Source organism: Amblyomma mixtum, chromosome 5, assembly GCF_055824585.1.
Source record: "Amblyomma mixtum isolate Tamu chromosome 5, ASM5582458v1, whole genome shotgun sequence".
Taxonomy (NCBI): domain Eukaryota; kingdom Metazoa; phylum Arthropoda; class Arachnida; order Ixodida; family Ixodidae; genus Amblyomma; species Amblyomma mixtum.
Window position 1 is genome coordinate 166,067,758 of NC_143016.1, and position 18,866 is coordinate 166,086,623.

The following is an 18,866-nucleotide window of genomic DNA, read 5'->3' on the forward strand; positions in this document are numbered from 1 at the left end:
TGCAGAAAACGCGATGATGACTTCCTAATTTGGCCTAGGCCGCTTAAAAGAATCACAAACAAAGCATAGGAAGGCGAAAATGCTTTCACATTATCCCTCGTAAGGAGGCTTAGGTGCTCCTCTGAATTTTCGCTCGCTCATGCATCACGCGTACTGTCACGAAAAGAACATGCGAACAGAGCGGTGCTTGCGCGCTCCGCTCTTCGCATTTATTAAGTTGAATACCTTTCTTGTGTCATGAGGACGTGGACAGAAGTTGTAGCAAGACCATGTGCCCAAATTTGAGCTTTCAGTCATGAGGTGCATGCTAATTAAAAGAAAAAACGTTTGAGATCAATGCGGCAGCCGCATTGGAGGAATGCGTAAGCATTCTTTGTGGAAGGAGGAAGGGGCATGGAAAAAGAAGAGACTTCTTGTTTGTGACGGCAGATCATTACGTCACCCGCCATTGATTATTCACTTAACTGCCTGTAACTAGATTCTCGGCCATTGGCTCGGCGCTCGTCGGCGGAGAAGGCCTGCAAGGCACTGCTCCGCTTCTTGAGAACTTCTGGCCTGCACGATAGGCTGTGACTTCAACGAACAGTGACGTTTTAGAGTGACTTCAATTTCCTGTTACTCTCCTTTCTCTTCCTTTTTTGTCTCCCCTCACTCCTTCCCCCCCCGCCCCCCCCCCCCCCGTGTAGGGTAGCAAAGCAATTATTTTTTCGGTTAACCTCCCTGCCTTTCCTCTTCTACATCCTCCTCCTCCTCCTGCCTGTAATTATTTAACTAATTGCACTACATGAACCCAGTTTTTCCCCAGCGAGATTGTTACATCCTCTGTCAAGTATAGCCATTCCTTTTTTATATATTTCGTTTCGTTCAAACGTAATCCTGTCGAAAAACGTCTGGCGACACGACCCTTTCAATATAGCCACTTAATGCTTAAGCATTAATGAAATGACTGCTGCAACGCCATCTACAGGCAGCATCTCGCATCGAGACAGCCAGTGCTTGACCTTTAGTATCAGCAGGCATGTCGCTTGGCTCGTTTCAATGTTTCGTGCTTTAGCTCACCAAAATGCCGCTGTTTTCCATGCTCCGGCTCCCGCCGCGTGGAGTATACCACTTTTGTCCCCGATAGTACGTCACCAGCCTATGCTCCAGTACCGTGTCTATGCAGCAATGTTTGCAACGCCAAAGCGTACAGCTCTGGTTTAGTTTTTGAATAAAGGAAATGGCGCAGTAATTGTCACACGCCTCGGTGGACACCCGAACCGCGCTGTAAGGGAAGGGAGGAAGGTGGGAGTGAAAATCTTGCTTCAGTGCCGTGTTTCTGCCGCAACGTTTTCCACGCCAGCACATAAAGCGCACATGTCTCTCACTATGGCTACATATCTGAAAGCACGCCTATTAGCCTTACAGTAATATAAGTTCACGAAGAATAGGATGTGCAGTGCACAGCGCGAGTGTATGTTGCAGCTTAACACAAGGCGTGTTCGGCTGCGGCGATAGCCTAGTGGTCTCGCGCAGTGGCCAGCGAAGCTGATCTGTTCGCGCCTCCGCGGTTTCTTATCTCGACAGCCCAATATTTAATTAATTTATATATTTATGTCAAGCTACTTGAATTAGTGCTTTTGCACCAAAAAGAAGACACGCTTGAGCAAGGCACACACGACAGGCGCTCGGCAGAAAGAGAGTCGTTTATTCAATCACTGGGTATAACAAAAACAAGTAAAACCAAAGATTAGTTTGGTTTTGGTTTTGTGGGGTTTAACGTCCCAAAGCAAATAAGGCTATGAGAGACGCCGTAGTGAAGGGCTCCGGAAATTTCGACCACCTAGGGTTCTTTAACGTGCACTGACATCGCACAGTACACGGGCCTCTAGAATTTCTCCTCCAAAGAAATTCTAGCCGCCGCGGCCGGGATCGAACCCGCGTCTTTCGGGTCAGCAGCCGAGCACCATAGCCACTGAGCCACCGCGGCGGCAAAACCAAAGATTATCGGAGCTTTTCCGGAGCAGGGAATAAAGCGGCAACGTTCTCACACGCAGTTACGACTGTAGACTTCAGAGTTGGCCACGAGCAAGGGTCGGAAAGAGCAATGATGACCTATGCTTGCGTAGGCGTAAAGGTAGACAACCTTTTGTCAGGAATAGGTTTAGTAGTTTATGGCGTTTAATGTCTCGAAGCGACCCAGGCTATGAGGGACGCCGAAGTGAAGGACTCCAGAACTTTCGACCACCTCGGGCTCTCTAACGTGCACTGACATCGCACAGTAGACAGACATCTAGCATTTCGCCTCCATCGAAATGAGACCACCGCGGCCGGGATCGAACCCGCGTTCTTCGGGTCAGAAGCCGAGCGCCATAACCACACAGCCACTGCGGCTATTTTACTCTGTAGAGAAGAGGCTTAAAAAAGGACATTTGAGTAATTACCGCTAATAATTGGTAAATATTGAGTGATCGCCGAACGCCGTGCAGTAAACAACAATCCTAGACGGCAAAAATGCTTCTAAAACTGTTTTATTGGAATCAAGGTTATATAGAACAGGTAACAGCTGTGCACGCATTACAGGCCGACTAGTTGCTGATTGCGCTACGCACGAGTACATGTCATGATACAGCGTCAAGTGTTTCGCGTGTAGTAACCTAAAAATTGATGCCAGGTCCTGCTAAAAGTTCTTTGCATTTCTACTGCTTTCGCTACACTTGCGTACCCTACTGCGAGTCACATATGCATTATTAGCGAGTGTTGCGGCTGGCAGTGCTTGCAGAATCTCGTGTCACTGCCGTCGAAAAATCTAGATTCGCAGAACGGGAAGGTACGTTCGGGCAATGACCCTGTCAAATCCGAGTGAGAGCATATGATAGGAAAAGCAGGTGTACTGAAACCTTAGCGAGAACATTGTTTCTCTGCAAAGACAGTCAGTAACGACGCAAGAAAATACTTGCGTTCGTTCACGGTGGTCAAGCAGTTGAGGCTAAGCAGGAGCCGGGCTAGAAAATTCAGACCTATTGTGTAATGACGCCTGCAAAACGCAGCACAAAAGTTAAACTGCTGACGTTTTGAAGGCTCGATTCACGTTCTTCCTGTTTATATGCCTAAGTTGCATGCGCTTATCTTGGTCAAATGATAATGGTAAAATGATGTCTGATTTATAAAAACAATGCATATATGATGAGCTTGCAATCGATCAGCATAAAAATGGTGAACATTTTAATCTCAAAGCCAGAGCATTAGGAAGTAAATAAGAAGCGGACCAGTCCTTTATCGTTCGTTGTCGTACACATAAAAGAAGGTAAAAATTCTGCGAGCAAAGCCTGCTCGGAGCTTCGTCGTTCAAAGGGGGCTAAGAATGGCGTGGCCATTGAATAGATCAAGAGCGTATCTTCCAGGTTTCGATTGGACGACACAAGATGGTTGCATTCTACTCGCTCATTCTTGTGCGCTCACCCTCCATGGCGGCGTAGATGCGGATAGGACTGAAGACAAGGTTTTGCGGCCTTAGCTGTTGGTCTCCGCACTTAGAGCCGACGCGGTCCGCAGTTGCGGGGCCTCTGGGCAGAAACGAGGTTGCACATATCGCAGAGGACAATTCCTTCGGGTGAAAGCACAGGTTCCAGGTCCCATCCCCCGATGGCGCCATATGGCGGGATGGCGCGGTACGCGACGAATGCTATGGGCTCCGGCTCCAGTTCCGGTTCCGGTTCCTCGTGGGGCAGCCATGTGTGCACGTGAATGAATTCGGCGGACGGAAAGAGATCGCACAGGGTGGTCAGCAACTCTGGGCTTTCGCTCGGCGTAATCCCGGTCGACTTGACGCACAGCCGGCGCAGCTGAGGAGTTCGCCTCATCCCTAGCCTGAGAAAGGACAGGTCCAAGGGGACGAAGGTGCTCTCCAGCTTCAGGCTGCGCACCTGCTCCATCATCTGTGAAACACAATGCACAAAGTCCTGTGGCAGGTATTACGCCACGCAGCCCCAGGATGACGCGTAATTTACTCCGTAAAGAAACTTCACGACGATTTCCTGGATCAGAAGGCTAATTATTCAGAAAAAAAATTGCGGTGCAAAGCCTTAAATTCTTTAGCTTTAACATTACGCTTAAGATACTCTAATGCTTGAGTTAGCTGAAAGTGTGTTGGTATTATGCAATTTGTAATTTCTGAGTAACATCACTGTCACATTCAGTGCCCCTAGAGTGGCCGGAATAAACTCGTTCTTTCCTAATTCCGCCTACGTAACCGCAAGTACGGTGAAACGCGAAAGCGTGGGTACATGCGTTAAAAGCATTTTAAGACATACCAAAAAGTGCTTGTAGCTTGAGGGCATTTCACACATAACACAGGTCTAACCACCAAGCTTTCTCTCCTAGATTATGCCAAAATACGACGCAGCAGCACGAACATAAGGACAGAGTAAGACAAAAAACGCTTGCTAAATTTACTAGGCCGATATCATAGAACAGAACTTCAGGCGTTGACAAGGTAATTTTAAACCGGTGCTTACCTCTGTCAGAGCTACTGCTGTTTCTTCACCCGCAAAGCCCGCAAGTCCAAGGTCCCGGAGTCTGAGTTCACGGACCGCACAGCCACTGAGAAAGCGCAGGTCGCGCATGTTCGGCAGATTGCATAAGGTGAGACGCCTCAGAAGGCGCAACTTGTGCAGCGGCTCGAAAAACTGTTCGGTGCATGTGGAAGGAGCTTTGCAAACGGAGCAAACCTGTGGCAGTGCATTAAATTCAGTGCGCACGTCTAACTCGTACAGCCTGAAGCGCGCCCTAGCGAGTTGATCGAGGCCCCCTCGTCGACTTAGTGCGCACGAGGGCAGTGCCAGTGCGCGTAGTGTGGTCAGGCCAGCGTCGGTCAGAACAGAGCAGCAATCGACGTTCGGCTCAAAATGGAACGAAGTGAGATTTAGCTCGGTCAGCTTGTGGCATCCCCTGAGGAAGTTTTGGAAGGACAAGGCGTCGGCGGCAGTTGCAGAACATGTGCGGGCCACTGTTTGCGCAGGAGATGACACCAGCGTCAACGCCCGCGTGTTTCGGTGCCAGTGGTGACCAGCCGCTGCTTCGAGGGTTGCGAACGCGTCATCTTTGATGACGATGAAGAGATTCGAAAAGTTTTCCGGGACGAGATGAGCCGTTCTCCTGTCTAATACCACGCAGTTCGTGGATGTCCTTGGAGTCTGCCTTACGATCACGCTCCAAGACATCCTTAGACTTTCCTCGAACATGCCGAGCAGACTTTCGGGCACACTCACTGGACTCCATGAGTCTTCTGGTGCCGTTCTTTCCGTCTCGAGAGCTTCAGCGGTGCAGTCGTCGGTGAAAGTGAACATTTCTAGCATTCCAGCCGTGGCCTTGTGGAAGCTGTCGAGCACACTGTACGCGGCTGTTTCAACTCCCGTCTGAAACCTTCGCTCGTGGTAATGCAACACGCGAAGGCTGGAACAACACTCGAGAACAAAGCAGAAAAAATCGATGTTGTGTCCTCTTGGTACCATCTCAACGTACATGCCGCGCAGGGTTTCCGGGATAATTGGCGATCTGTCATCGTCCAGCGGTGTGCACAAAAAGCTGCACATGTCTTCGTCGTGACGTGCGCTTCTCAGGATCGACCATTCTAGGAACTGCAGACGACGGAGCCTGTCTCGAAGGAGGCGAACCACCGCTGTCGGCCGCAGGCGGGTGTTCACGCAACGCAGTGCGGTCAGGTTCACGCAGCTCTGGACGCACATCTCCACCGTTTCCGAGTCGGCGGCCACGAAGTCATTCAAGTCGAGCTCAGATATCGCCGCCGCCCTCTTCGCGTCTAGGTAGGCGCGTAGGGAATCTGCCGAGCTGCTGATGAGGAACCTCGTGGTATGCAGCACGGACTGGACTCGAGCTAGTCTTGACAGCTCGGGCGAAGTTTGTTCGACAGCCATCAGGTCTTCGGGACCCAGGAACATCAAAATGTGGACAACCATTTCTCTGGGCAGCGACATAAAGGGGCAGGTTTCTTTAAAAGTTGCCATGCCGAATAGCGTCAAAACTTCAGTGGTTTTCGCGCTGCTATGTTTACTGGCTAACCATACTGTGTTACGCGGCCGGTGAAGTCAGAATACTGGTGGGCAAAGAGTTCACCTCGTGCTTAAACCGAATGAGAGTGGCGCCAAGCTTCTTGGTCAGTACATGATAAGAAGGTTCAGCGCACGCGCAGTCTCGCTGTTGAAGCGAACGGCTGTCCCGAACCAGCGTTCAAGCGGGGTAGATATGCGGCCATGGTGTGAAAACAAGGAAGCGCTATCTTGGTTTTTTGGCCTCTTATCAACAAAGCACAGTGGTGTGCACGCTTATCGGTGTGCAGTAAAAGACGCCCACATTGAAGCTGAAGCAAGGCCTCGAGAAACGACACTAATCTTTCGGCTGTCTTTTCATTCGAAGTATTCCGATCGTCATTTTCCGGGAAAAAATCTAGGCACTAATGAGCGAATTATAATTGTTTGAAAACAAAGCAGTCATGACGAATCTCTCAAAATTTTTTATCACGCCGGCTTCGTACTACGCCTGTATAATATGTCTATGACAGTTTCAGAGCATTATTGTTGAATGCGAAGCCATGATCATTGACGCAGACGCATGTGCATTAAATGAGCGGACAATTGACCAAAGTGCACTTTACGTCAGTAGTGGAAATCACGCAACTTGTGTCGTAGTGTAAAATCAATCGTGGTATTAATGGTTGAAGCGAGAATTATGGCCTTACTTCGTCAAAGAGGTTACAATCGATGGATGAATTCAATAATGACAAGATCTCTGCTAAATGGGGCGGTATCATTAGCCACAAGACTGAGATGTTAGCATATCTTTGTATCATCTTTCTGCACTTAAACGTACGTTCCAGAAAAATAATACAAATAAAATTAAATTGATGCAGTGGCCGCAGTACCTGCGGCTTTTAAAATCCTCCCCTTTAATAACTTCCCTGATTTCGTGCGACGAATCCTCTGGTTGTTTTTTTACCCATGTGTACCGGAGATCCGTTTACTTTGCCTTCTTTCACCCATAACTCTATGGCGTCCGGGACGCTGACTGTACACGTATTGGCGTCTGAATGGGCCAGCCATAAAACAACTTCGCACTGCCTACTGAATGATGACAAAACTTTTCTTTGTCTTTTCAGATGGCGTTTTCACTTCCTTAAAATCAAAAGGCAATGAATGGTAAATTATCCCGAAACTACCCTTTTTTATTCGTTTTCAAAAATCACTTTCATCCCCAAAAAATAAAATGGCACATAAAAATAAAATTATCATGAAACTATTCATTTTTATTGATCTTTCTTTTTTGTTCACGTCCGTAATCAGTTTTGTTTTGTTTTTTTAACAGAATTGACAACAACCTCTGCCTCCATGAACCTGCATTTAGCGCTCTTTATTACCTAGTCCATGTTGTCTGCATGCCTATTGGTTATTTTTCTAGTTCGTATCCACCCCGGTTATCCACCACTCTTTTGGTACAGATCCTTGAATATCTTAGCTGCCCATCCGTTTCCACCCGTGTTCTTCAGCCTCTCTTCATACCGGATATTACTCTCCGCTTTCCATACTCAATGGTGGAACGACAATAGGCTTCTTGTAGCAGCCTTTTTAGCAAGAAAGACAGCAGTTCGTTGCAGATGTTTTTTTTTGCTTTTGTAGCAGGAAAAATTGCCTTGCGTTGTGAATTATCTTCTCCTGCGAGCCCTAAAAAGGCCTGGTAGCGAATTGTCTGCTTTTAGAGCCGGGACATTTAAAAGTACATCACGGGCATGGAAGAATCTTGCAAAATTTTAGCGCGAAAAACACGGACAGAAAGAGTAGATGACACGAGTGATGAAACAATGTGAAAATCATGAAAAAAAAACTGCGTATACCACTTTTATTTGCCAAATAAAGCCCGAAAATGAGCAAATAGATAATAGCCCTAAGGAACAAAATGTGATTCTTATTCAGCTTCAAAAGTATATTACACATATCACGAAGGTATAAAGAATAAAATTGACACTATTCTTCAACCTAAGGTCTGGTAAGTATTATTCCTTGCCTTTTTCTAAATTACTCAATCTGACGCAAAGGAACTCCGAGCAATGCAGTTCTGTGGAATGAGGTTCGAGGTTGATGTCGTAGACGCGCAGAGAGGGGCATTTCTGAAGAAACGCCGACGTGGTTGGTTCGCTAAGCGGAAGGAAAGCGGCCGCTCGGGCTACAATGCGAGCAGGACCGTCAGTTTTACTTCCCTTTCGAACCCCTGAGGTGTCTGCGGACTTGGGAGTTCCTTCAAACTCGACCTGGAGCTTTCTGTTCGCTTATCTTCAGCTGTGTACATGTACTCGGCTGAAATAATTACAATTACTACTACTGCCAGAAGCTCAGGCACTGGACGGTTGTAGCCAACACGCCGCCCTTGAAGGCACGTTCAGCCCGCTTAGCGCTAGCTTATCACCTTATTCGCACCGCAAGCCCCGCGTCGGGCCCATAATGCTGACCCATTCTGTAAAGAACCAGCCTAGTGATTTTGGCAGTTCATTTTCACGTGCACACACCAACATGGTTTGATTTACTTGAGCTTCCTTCAGCTTTGGCAGCTAAAATTCTGCACACAAATTTTGGCGCTTCTTCGAATGTTTCACAACGGTACAGGTCAGAACTGACAACGTTTTAAGCGTGTTTCCCAAAAAGCGTCAGCCACCTCGAGCTCAAGAAATGTAAAGAAAATTCTTCAATCAACGCTCCAGGTGTTTGTGCTTCGCTTGAATTTTGTTGCTGCTGATGATGCCGTAAGTTCCCCTGTCGCTTAGAGTTAAGCGCAAACAACCGAATGCGCACAACTACAGATCAGTGTGAAAGCACGTATTTGTGCTGCGTAGACGACGACGGTGAGCAGGCAGTGCCGCCGTACGGAGCAGATGGACGTTGATGAAGACGACGCTCTGCAATGCACAGCGCGAGAGTGTGGTGCAGTTTAACACGAGGCGTGTTCGTGCTGCGACGATAGCCTATGTCATGCAGGTGTTGCATTGTGCAAGGAAAAAAATTACCGACGATTACGTTACTTCCTAATGCGAAATTTGAGCGCAGCAAATAAGCTGTTTCACCTTTTCGATAGATTGAGGCAAAGAAATCGAGCAGCACATGTATGCGCTATCACAGAATTTTTTTTTTTTTTCACACGTATTCCTTTAACAACCAGGTCTAGCCGTGGGAAGGTGGTCACGTATTCGTCGACGTGCCGGGGCCTACGTGAAATAACCGGCGCGTCGGCAACTGAAGAGCACCCTATCCGCCACACAAGAACAGGGGGGGGGGGGACCCTTTCCTCCTCTTTCTGCATGGCGGCGACGGTGTTCTATGCAGTCACGTTATCTTGACTCTCTAGCGGCGTCAGCGGCATCCAGCGGTATCAGTCGGTCGCTGCTATCTTTCTGCATGGCGGCGACGGTGTTATCTTGACGTTATCTTGACTCTCTAGCGGCGTCAGCGGCATCCAGCGGTATCAGTCGGTCGCTGCTAGCGCTGGGGGGATGAAAGGGGGGCGGAGCTGGTTACGAGGCCGACGCCGACGACGACGCGCTACCCAGGAACGGACGCCAAAGAGCTGCGCTCTAAAAAGGACAGGCAATGCACAGAAATTTTGCGACTTTTCTCTGGTGCTCTCAGGGGAAGCCTATGCGTCGAGGTGCACGTACCATATACGATTTTGCTAGGCTCTTGACTTCCGGATTAGTGCTTGATCACTGAAAACGAGATTACGGCGCGAGACAGCGCGAAGGGAGCGCTGTACGAGATACAGTGGCGCATGCCGGCTACGAGGCTTGAGTACCCTTGATCAGGCTTGTGCTGTGCACATACAAGAAAGGCAGTTTCTAGACTAGACGAAAACGGCGCACAGCGAAAGCGATCGCCACCGAAATATCGCTGCAGCGCACGTGTACCGCTGCTTCTTCCGTCTAAGAAACACTTTTCCATGGGCACAGCGCTGCGCCTCTTACCGCGTGACACAAAAATAGCGGCTTGTTCGCTTTCTTAGCCTGCGCGCTCGCCGGAGGTCGCAGCAAAAATCCTGCCACGACAACCTGTAAAGCCATCGGAGTTTCTGTGCAAGGCCTGTGAGCGCCGCGTGATCGCTTTCGCCGCGTGCCCAGCAATTGCATACCCTAAATTGTACCGCTGTCATTGAAAATGCATCCAGCCCATCTTTTCAAGCGCGGGCATATACTAATAGATGCGAAAGCCAACCAGACACGTCTAAAAGCCAGCGGAAAATAGTCTTCCGTACCACAGCAAGTATCTCCCGATATTATTTGGCGACTTCTCTTGCCCCATAATCTTTGGCATAGAAACTGGGTCTGTGTTGCATCGTTCCTGAACGGAAGGAGGCTGTAAGTGCTCATAGGAAGCAAAATGATAGGCGGTTCACGTGAGCCGGAGCACAGCGTTGTTCAAATTTTGTTCTTAATGGCCCTTTGGCGCAGGCAAGACGCAAAAGATAGCAAGTATTTGACTTTGTGCTAACATGTAGGGGGATTTGCCTTTTGTCGTAGTTTGGTGCAAGCGGTGCACTTATTCTGCCACTGCGCTCTTGAAATAGCGTACACGTCATGCCCACGTGTGCTGCCCCGTCTTGTTTTACAGTAATCGCCCCCAATCGATAATCTCCCCATACGTGTCTGGTTGACGCGTAATCCAGACTTCACATGTCATGGTATGCAAAATACTGCATCCTACCCAAGTGCACAATGTGCACAATTGCTCTTTTTAACATATTTGTAAGCACTTCAATATCTATTATATCTCTCGAGAACACTGTTCGTTATCATTACAGATTTTTTTCTTTTTTATACTTTTTCGTCCTTTTCAAGGCATATGTTGACCTCATTTATCTGCACACCGAGTTTGCTTCCTCGAGTCGGGCTTACGAATATAATGAATTGGCGTGAAATGTTACTAAATAGTATAAATTAATAAATTTGCTCTCCCCAATCTTTGGTATCAACAGAACTTCTACGTCAAGAGCCTATTTTGTGGTTCAGTGTCATGAAACCTGGTTATTTCTGTTCAAACAAAAGCCTACAACAACGTTACCATTTTCAAATATATCAACGAAGGAGAGCAAATTTGTTTCTCTAATAAGTCCACTCTTCAGGGCAAAATTTATGCAGCCATATCATGCCCATTATTCCTGTCTAATTCAGGTCTCAGAAATACTGATGGCAACACTAATGACGCAATGCAAAACGAGATCTGACGGAAAAGAACACAGATGGCTGTTTTTGCGTGCTTTAGTTCAGGTTTCAGTTTAGTGGCTTCAATAGACCGATTTCACAAGCAGTTGCGCTACGCCACCGCCGCCGCGATGCACTCTGGGAGTTGTGGTACTCCGGCCGACGGCCGCGTCGGCGCGGTGCGTGGCGCACGCGCAAGAAGCAGCCCTGTTTGCGTCGCCACACGATGTTTCTCTGCATGATTGCTAGATTTGCGGCACTGTGGACACCTGAGGGGTGTCATGAGCTCCGACAACTGTGCGAAGCAGAGGGTCCCGGATTTTCCGTTTTATAGAAGAGAAAAAGTACCCAAGACATTGCGTAGAAGCTGTTCACGAAAGGCAGGGGAAGAAGTCCTGTTCAGTGCATTTAGCCGTATTGTCCCTGTTGATCAGTGGATATTGAAACATTTTCAAGTTCTGAAGCTGTATGAAATGTCTTTTACGCGCCGCTCAGCTTTGAGGCGGTCCCTTAAATTGTTAAAAAGAAGGCGATCGGATTTGCCTTCGTGCTGCGTCGTCAAGCCGTCCTTGCAGAGATTTCTGCCCGGTGCAAGGTTGTAAGGGAAGAAGTGTGCTCAGATTTATTGTCATATTCAGGAACCCACAATGTTCTTTTGATACACGTATTCACTCCTGATGTCTCAAGCTGCCATACTAGCGATAATGCTTTCTCTATTTCACGGAATGAGAAAGCGAGGCTATAAAACTGTAGAAATGTGGAATAATTCCAGCTCACTGGTCGTTGAGCATAAGTGGCATTCCAGTATCAGCCACATACCATTTATGCCGGGATATCATCCACATTTTGCCCGTTGTTTTCGAAAAAAAAGGCCATCTACTGTACTCGTACTGCGAAATTAGCGAGAGTGAGTCGTACGGGAGACGCCCTGTCAGAACATTATATTAACCTAAATAAAAAAGTAATGAGTGTAGCAATAATCAAAATAAAACTATTGGTCACGAAATTAAAAACCCCTAAACCCTAATTAAGCGTACTCAAAAGCTCCCGGATTGGCTTGTCTTTTTCTCATTTTGTACTGAACACAAGCATTTGTCACATCTTCATTTAGAAAAACGGCATAGCTCGCTCGAATGCTCATCTTTCCTGCTGGTGACCCGCCGAGCACGTCGTGAATGCACTTATGTGTTTATGTGAATAAAAAAAACTATCGCATGGCCAGTTTTCAGCAAGGGCTATGACGAAAAAATAAAGACAACAAACGCTGTGTGACACGTCTATAGCGAATGCCTAGATGAATACAGCGAATACTGGAACAGCTAAATGTGGTGGCAAGAAATGTAAATACTGTCCGAAGACGTTAATAAAATCGCGTGCATCGCTATGCGTTGAAATATTCTCCTCACAAAATTAACGAAAGCGGCGGTCAAGCGCATTTGCATCATCACCTGCAGCATTTTCCAAAGCAAGGTTCTCGTAACAAGCGCAGCGTCGCCACCACGTTCACTCCACTTCAAGGGGCAACTGACCACCCTCTCTGCGCTGCTCCTACCGCGATCAGCATTGCACCCCTCGAAACTCCGTCGTGGTGCCTCTGTTTCCTTTGTAGAGCTCAACACAATAAACGAAACTGCGGAAAGTGCGGCCGGGTATAATGCTTGTCAAGGCGCAAAGTAATGTGGGCTATCGTGGAGACGACGCCACGAAGGACTACAACCGAGATGGCGGCTGGCTACTTCCGGTAAACGCGCGCATGCGCAGAAGGCTTTGTGAAATCGGTCTATTGCGAGACTATTTCGGGTTATTATGCACTTTCAGCAAATATCCACTTGAAACGAGATACGTACTGTTTGTTTTTAACTGAAGGAAGTGTTGAAAGGCAGTATTTACCATTCTTTTAACTTCGAGTCAAGTGCAGGACACATAATTCAGAACGCTTGCTAATACACCTCAGATAAATACAGTATTTGCTCACGCAGTGAATGCACTTTTTTCTCTAAGAACTTCACAAAACTGCGGCGTGCTTTCTTATCCGGGCTAAAACATTTAATAAAAACTTGTGGTAAAAAAAAAGGTCACAAGTAGCCCTTTGCAATAAATTCTTCATGCGGCAACTCACCTTCCAAAACAAAGCAAAATAAAAGAAAATGCACTCTTCAGCAAGGTGTCCGTGTTCGAGAGCATTGCCAGACACTTTTTATCTTAAAGCCGATGTGAATGCCAGTGGCGGCGATGCCGCGAGAAAGAGTTGTCGCTTTGAGCTGCTCAGAGAGCAGCATCGCTGATTATCTAGAACTTGTTTCCGACATGGTCTCTCACTTCATTTGCGAGCTGGGGACGGCTTCATATGGCAAAAGCAACGGCGACGTGCTACGTACGGTACGTTAACTACTAACGAAACATTGTGTTAGCGTCTACGCTGATCGTAATGTGTTAGAACGTATCCGAACAAATAAATGCGGCGCAAATCAGTTTTGTAACCAGTGGCGTAGCCAGAAATTTTGTTCGGGGCGGGGGGGGGGGGGGGGGGGGGTGCTCATGTTTCAGCGCGGCCTCCTCATAGAAGTTGTGGAGGAAGCAAACGTAACAATAATAACTGCATCGCCATAGTGGCAATGCCATTGTGTATTAGATAACGCTACACACTGTCTAGACAAGTGAATTGTGTATTTTTTGAATAAAATAATGTGTTCATAAGTCGTAAAAACCGTGGCAGACATAACTGATGCCAATACTTCCATGTTTTTGCGTATTTAATAAGTAAAGAAAATATCACACGGATTCTAGAACTATATCCGCCCGAAACCAGCAAAGCAGTGCATGCCGCTGATATTGTCACGTTGTAGTGACGGCAGTCCAGCGGTCAGGAAGACACCAACCAGTCTTGGAAACGAAGCTCTTTATTTGGGCTGACTTGCGCCCGCAAAATAACTGAATCACTCGGCGGCGTAAGCAACAAACGTTCTCGTCGGTCGTCGAACTACGATTGTCCGCCGCTCGCGGCATCGCTCAATTTAAAGCCGGTAAGGAAACTTCCAGATAACAGGTCAAGATCATCTATGGTAATCTGGAAAAACCTAGATGCAGCCTTTCATGGCTGCGAACAATCGAGATTAGTCTGGTCGCTTCTCGCGCCACGAAGAAAAGTGATAACGACCCTTTCCTGCTGCCTTGAGCGTGAGCGAGCACACACTGCAATGATACGTGGCATTACCCCCCTTCCAAAGAAGCATCGTCTCGATGCTTTAAAATGAAAATAAACACGGACAATGAAAATTTCCAGTCCTTTAGCGTTCGTAATATGGCTTCAGGCGTACGACATGTACGACTTCCGGGCGTGTGCGGCGTCGCTGAGATGCTGTCGTGCCGTCGGGGATGACTTCGTAGTCGAGGTCACCGATGCGACGGAGAACCTTGTACGGGCCAAAGTAGCGTCGCAGCAACTTTTCACTCAATCCACGGCGGCGAACTGGAGTCCATATCCAAACACGATCACCTGGCTTGTAATGCGTGTCTCGTCGGCGCAGATTGTAGCGTCGGGCGTCGGTGTGCTGCTGGTCTTGAATGCGAAGCCGCGCAAGTCTTCGGGCTTCCTAGGCGCGATGAAGGTAGGCGGCGACGTCGAGGTTGTCTTCGTCAGAAACGTGCGGGAGCATTGCGTCGAGTGTTGTCGTGGGCTTCCTGCCGTATACCAGCTGGAATGGGGCAAACCTGGTTGTCTCCTGGACGGCAGTATTGTACGCGAAGATCACGTAGGGCAGAATGGAGTCCCACGTCTTGTGTTCGGCGTCGATGTACATGGAGAGCATGTTTGCGGTGGTCTTGTTCAGACGCTCTGTGAGTCCGTTGGTTTGTGGATAATAGGCAGTTGTCCTCCGATGGCTTGTCTGGCTGTAGTTTAAAATGGTTTGCGTCGGCTCCGCTGTAAATGCCGTCCCTCTGTCTGTGATGAGCACTTCAGGGGCGCCGTGTCGCAGGAGAATTTGCTCGACAAAAAATTTTGCGACTTCTGTTGCGGTACCATTAGGCAACGCTTTTGCTTCGGCGTATCGGGTCATGTAGTCGGTTGCCACGATGATCCACTTGTTACCTGATGATGAAGTCGGAAAGGGGCCGAGGAGGTCCATTCCTATTTGCTGAAAGGGCTTAGTTGCAGGTGGTATGGGGTTCAGGAGTCCGGCTGGTCTAGTCGGAGGCGTTTTGCGTCGCTGACACTCACGGCACGTTTTCACGTAATGGGAAACGTCGGTAGCTAGCCGCGGCCAATAATACTTCTCCTGGATGCGGTGCAACGTGCGAGCAATCCCGAGATGCCCTGCAGTCGGCTCATCATGACATGCCTGCATAATTTCTTGCCTAAGATTCTTGGGCACGACAAGAAGATGTACTGTCCTGTTGGGCGCGAAGTTCTTCTTCAGGAGGACATTATTGTGAAGGACAAAGGACGACAGTTGGCGCTTGAACCCCCGGGGAGGCGATGCGGTCTTGCCTTTCAAATAATCAACTAGGCTTTGCAACTCAGGATCCGAGCGCTGCTGCTGCGCGAAACTGTTGGCGCTTACCGGTCCTAGGAAAGCATCGTCGTCTTCTTCTGGTGCTGCGTCTAGGGGGGCTCGCGATAGGCAGTCTGCATCGGAATGTTTGCGGCCAGATTTGCAAACTACAGTTATGTCGAATTCTTGCAGACGCAGGCTCCAACGAGCAAGGCGGCCGGAGGGATCTTTCAAATTGGCCAGCCAGCAGAGAGCATGGTGATCGCTCACAACCTTGAATGGTCGTCCGTATAGGTAGGGGCGAAATTTCGACGTGGCCCAAATAATGGCGAGAGATTCTTTCTCTGTCGTCGAATAGTTGGCTTCGGCTCTCGACAGTGAACGGCTAGCGTACGCGATAATTTTCTCCTCTCTGCCATTTTTCTGAACGAGGACCGCTCCTAAGCCCACAATGCTTGCATCGGTATGAACTTCGGTTTCGGCGTTTTCATCAAAGTGCCCGAGCACAGGAGGCGACTGTAAGCGGCGCTTCAGCTCGTTGAAAGCTTCCTCTTGCGGCCTTTCCCATTTAAAAGGCACGTCAGCCTTGGTAAGCTGGGTCAAAGGTTCAGCGATGCGCGAAAAGTTCTTGACGAATCGCCGGTAATAAGCGCACAATCCAAGGAATCTGCGTATAGCTTTCTTGTCATTAGGCTGTGGAAACTCTGCGATCGCAGCCGTCTTCTGGGGGTCTGGGCGAACTCCATCCTTGCTTACGACGTGACCAAGGAACAGCAGCTCCTCGTCAGCGAAGTGGCACTTCTCTGGTTTCAGTGTCAGGCCTGAAGACTTGATCGTTTCCAGCACTATGCGAAGCCTTCTGAGGTGGTCTTCAAAGTTTGAGGAGAAGACAACAACGTCATCTAAGTAGACGAGGCAAATCTGCCACTTCAAGCCTGCGAGCAGCGTATCCATTAATCGCTGGAACGTCGCTGGTGCAGAGCAGAGGTCGAATGGCATCACCTTGAACTCGAAGAGTCCGTCTGGCGTGATGAGCGCAGTCTTCTCGCGATCTCTTTCGTCGACTTCAATTTGCCAGTAGCCGCTCTTCAGGTCCATCGATGAGAAGTACTTAGCGTTGCATAGCCGATCCAGTGTGTCGTCGATGCGGGGGAGGGGGTAGACATCCTTCTTCGTAATGCTGTTCAGGCGGCGGTAATCGACGCAGAAGCGAAGGGTGCCGTCTTTCTTTTTCACTAGGACAACTGGTGCTGCCTAGGGGCTCCTTGATGGCTGGATGACGTCGTCACGTAGCATTTCCTCAACTTGCTTGCGAATAGCTTGGCGTTCTAGCGGCGATACGCGGTAGGGGCTCTGTCGCAGTGGTCGGGCGTGTTCGTCTGTGACAATGCGGTGCTTGGCAAGCCGGGTTCTTCGCACATTCGATGCTGATGAGAAGCAATCGCTGTACTTTTGAAGAATACTGCGTATTTGTTCTTGTCTGCTCCGTGGTAATGCCGGGTTAATATCAAACGTTGGTTGATGGCCTTGGTTAGATGTTTCTACGGGTTGGTCGGGTAGGGCAAATATGTCTCTGATGTCTGCCAGCTCGTCGAGGAAAGCGATCGTCGTACCTTTGTTTAGATGCCGGTATTCTTCGGTGAAGTTGGTTAGCAGCACCTGGGCTTGGCCATTTCGGATTTGGGCGACTCCCCTTGCGACGCCCAGTCCTCGATCAAGGAGTAACTGGGTGTTCCCCTCGACGACGCCTTCGGCAGTTTCGACGTCTCCAGTACCTATGCGAAGACACTTGATCGGGGCGGCACGCTCAGTACTTCGTCAAGGACGTTTAAGGCAACGCGATGAGTCGCTGTCGTTGCTGCAGATATGGCTTTGTCCGTGGAAAGCTTGATCGACTTGGATCGAAGGTCGATGATCGCCCGATGTTCATTCAGAAAGTCCATTCCTAAAATCACGTCTCGCGAGCATTGCTGTAGGATCAGGAAGGTTGTCGCGTAGGTTCTCCCATTTACAGTAACTCTCGCGGTGCAGCGTCCTGACCGCGTAATCAGGTTACCACCTGCGGTGCGGATCAGCGGGCCATCCCAAGTTGTTGTTACCTTCCTGAGTCGGGCAGCGAGTGGCCCACTCATGACGGAGTAGTCAGCTCCCGTGTCCACCAAGGCAGTAACCGCGTGACCGTCGACCGTAACTTCAAGGTCACTTGTTCGCGTTCTGGTATTGTACGTTGTCTTCGGTGTCCGATCTCGGCTTCGTCGAGTAGTGAGGCTGCGGTGGGCGTTCTGCGACGTTACTTCACTGGGCAGCGGTAAAAGCTTCAAGTCTGGCCGCGTCGTCGTCGGTGTCGTCGTCGTTGGTGTTGTCGTCGTCGGTGATGTCGTCGTCGGTGTTGTCGTCGTCGGTGTTGTCGTCGTCGGTGTTGTCGTCGTCAGTGTTGTCGTCGTAGTTGAGAAATGGTCTTGAGTACTCGTCGATGGAGGATCTTTGTCATTGCGCTTAGAAGCAACCTCACCTCCGGAGGCTGCTTTATTTAGTTTAACCTTCTGGGGCTGGGGGAGCGTCCACGCACGTCGTAACCTCGGCTAGGAGAAACAAAGCGCGGGGACGATGGCGACGGGGAACGTGATAGGCGGCTCGGCGATGAGTATTCTTCCCGACGTAAAAACTCCTCGATTTCGGCTGGTCGCTGGCCGGGTCGGGGTCGTGGAGCGTCGTAAGAGAACCCTCGGATGACCAGTCTTCTGTATGGGCAGTGCCGGAGGACGTGACCGGCTTCGCCACAGTGGAAGCATAGTGGGCGGCGCTGGTCGGGAGTTCTCCACTCGTCGCATTTCCTCGGCTGCGCGCGTCGCTCGTAGGACGGGCGGGTTGGGGCGAGTGGGCGGCGGTCCAACGCAGCTGGCTGAGGGCGATAGGGGCTTGGGTCCCGTCGTCGAGGTGCAGGACGGCGCACAGCTGCGGCGTAAGTCATGGCTGGGGGCTGCAGAAGCTATGTGGGTGTCGGCGTCACACTCAAGGCCTGTTGAACCTCGTCCCGGATGACGTCAGTGAGCGATGAAAGTTGCGGCTGCGTTCCCGTTGGCAGCAATCGTCGGAGCTCCTCTCGCACAACTTCACGTATAACCTCCCGCAGGTTATCG

General features: G+C 49.3%; 2 protein-coding genes across 2 annotated transcripts in view; one reads left to right on the forward strand and one right to left on the reverse strand.

Annotated features, from left to right (window-relative positions):
* The window catches only part of LOC149344504 (uncharacterized), a 389,372-nt gene that overhangs the window by 248,422 nt on the left and 122,084 nt on the right, over positions 1–18,866 (forward strand). The gene's annotated exons all lie outside the window — the stretch shown is intronic.
* Positions 3,249–6,060, reverse strand: LOC149344507 (uncharacterized). The gene is made up of 2 exons (XM_089542626.1): positions 4,497–6,060; positions 3,249–3,917 (listed from the first exon to the last, which is right to left on the reverse strand). The coding sequence occupies exons 1-2, from the start codon at positions 6,003–6,005 to the stop codon at positions 3,513–3,515; spliced, it is 1,914 nt and encodes a 637-aa protein (XP_089398752.1). The 5' UTR covers positions 6,006–6,060; the 3' UTR covers positions 3,249–3,512.